The 1542-nt window shown below is 40.5% G+C and overlaps 1 protein-coding gene across 1 annotated transcript; it reads right to left on the bottom strand.

Moving 5' to 3' along the window:
- Positions 1 to 6: 6 nt before the first annotated feature.
- Positions 7 to 1065, bottom strand: LOC134204277 (transcription initiation factor TFIID subunit 7-like; the record flags this gene model as incomplete). Its single annotated transcript, XM_062679099.1, has 4 exons — positions 977 to 1065; positions 811 to 907; positions 531 to 746; positions 7 to 404 (listed from the first exon to the last, which is right to left on the bottom strand). Coding segments are annotated over exons 2-4 (695 nt in total), but the record flags the coding sequence as incomplete, so codon positions are not given.
- Positions 1066 to 1542: the final 477 nt, after the last annotated feature.

Here is a 1542-nt window from a genome sequence, read left to right as displayed (position 1 = left end):
TCTGACACCTCCTCACCAAAAATATCGTGTTCACCAACATCCTTGTTGGCGTGGCTTTTCTTGTTACCCTTGGTGGGACTTTTATTGGGAGCGTTACCATCGTGTTTCGAATCTGATATTGATTTGTTCGGATCCTCATCCTCAGTAATGAGTTCCCACTTTACGTTGACTGCTTCATTGTCTACTCGAAGCAACCGCTTCACTTCTTTCTCGATTTCCGGAGCTTCCACATACTTTTTCTTCAGGGTTTTCCGGAACCGGCGTTTGCGGACGTTTTTACATGGTGGTGTTATGCCATGTGGCCACAGGAACTTCTTGTCGACCTTGTTAGGATCCTTCTTTTTGTTCTTATTTGGGGATTCTTCTTCTGCTGAAGGTTGATCAGGCTCCTCCTTACAGATCATCTAAATTGTTGTGAAGGAAACATAATTATTAAAACCGAAAGATTGATTTGTCCCCATAGTATGACCAATACAACTCCAGTAGTTCCCTTTAATGGTATTGTTATAGAAAAAAACAGAAAAACTTACCAGTTGGCATAAATCAGCTGTTTTGTAGAAATTTTTGTTGTCGATCGTTTTCAAACTTTCCACGATAGTCGGTAAATCTACAACCTTGGCGTGTAGCAGCCAATGATCAAGTCGAACTTCCCCGTAGCGAAGGTCATTGTCGAGCCGAATAGTTAGCCTATCCTTCAGATTGTTCGCTCCAGTTTGGATAGCTTCCCGCAGTATTCTGGCTGGTTCCTATGAAAAACAAATTTCAATACCTCAGCTGTTGAAAATGATCCCAAAAATAACAAATACTTACCAAGGGCATACGCATAATCATTTGCGTTTCTAATTCAACCTCATCCCGCTTGGGTTCAGCTTTCACTGGTTTTTCCGGCATTGCTCGGCAGTTATACCTAAAAAAAAACAATATTAGATTTTTTGTTTAGCTACAAAGGACTACTACAGCAAGTGAACATTTTTACCTTATTTAATCAATTTATTGAGTTTTCAAGACAAAAATATCGCTGTTAAATGCGCGAGCGGTCGAAGTGCGCGAGCAGTCAACTTCACCATGAGCAACAAAAAAGGGGGGGGCAGCATGAAAGTGCGCGAGCAAAATAAAGTGCGCGAGCAGTTGTGCCCGAGCATAGTATGACTTGCATGCAAGATGCTCGCGCAAATCTTCAAATTTTGCCGCAATGTTGAGCTAATTAAATCTAATAGGTATGTTTAATTAATAAAGAAATTAATAAATAATAATAAAAATTGGATGTAGTACAATAAAACTGAAACCCAATCATTCTTTTCTATATTATTCCTACATTTGGATATGACTGATCCACAAAAAAAATGATTGACCTTCCGGGACTCGCATAGTCCTGGATCACTCATGCAGACCTATGCAGACCGCCCCTCTTGTGAACGATAAGCGAGCTTTTTTCGAAGGTGTTGTACTTTTTACAACGAAGCGAGTCCCGGAAGTTAATCCACCCAAAAGGTGATAATGTCTTTCTCCGCGCAGCTATATGGGAAGAGGAAGAAACGACAA

The sequence above is a fragment of the Armigeres subalbatus genome, unplaced genomic scaffold (assembly GCF_024139115.2).
Source record: "Armigeres subalbatus isolate Guangzhou_Male unplaced genomic scaffold, GZ_Asu_2 Contig503, whole genome shotgun sequence".
NCBI classification, from domain to species: domain Eukaryota; kingdom Metazoa; phylum Arthropoda; class Insecta; order Diptera; family Culicidae; genus Armigeres; species Armigeres subalbatus.
Note: the sequence above shows the minus strand (reverse complement) of the source record. Positions and strands in the feature narration are given on the sequence as shown.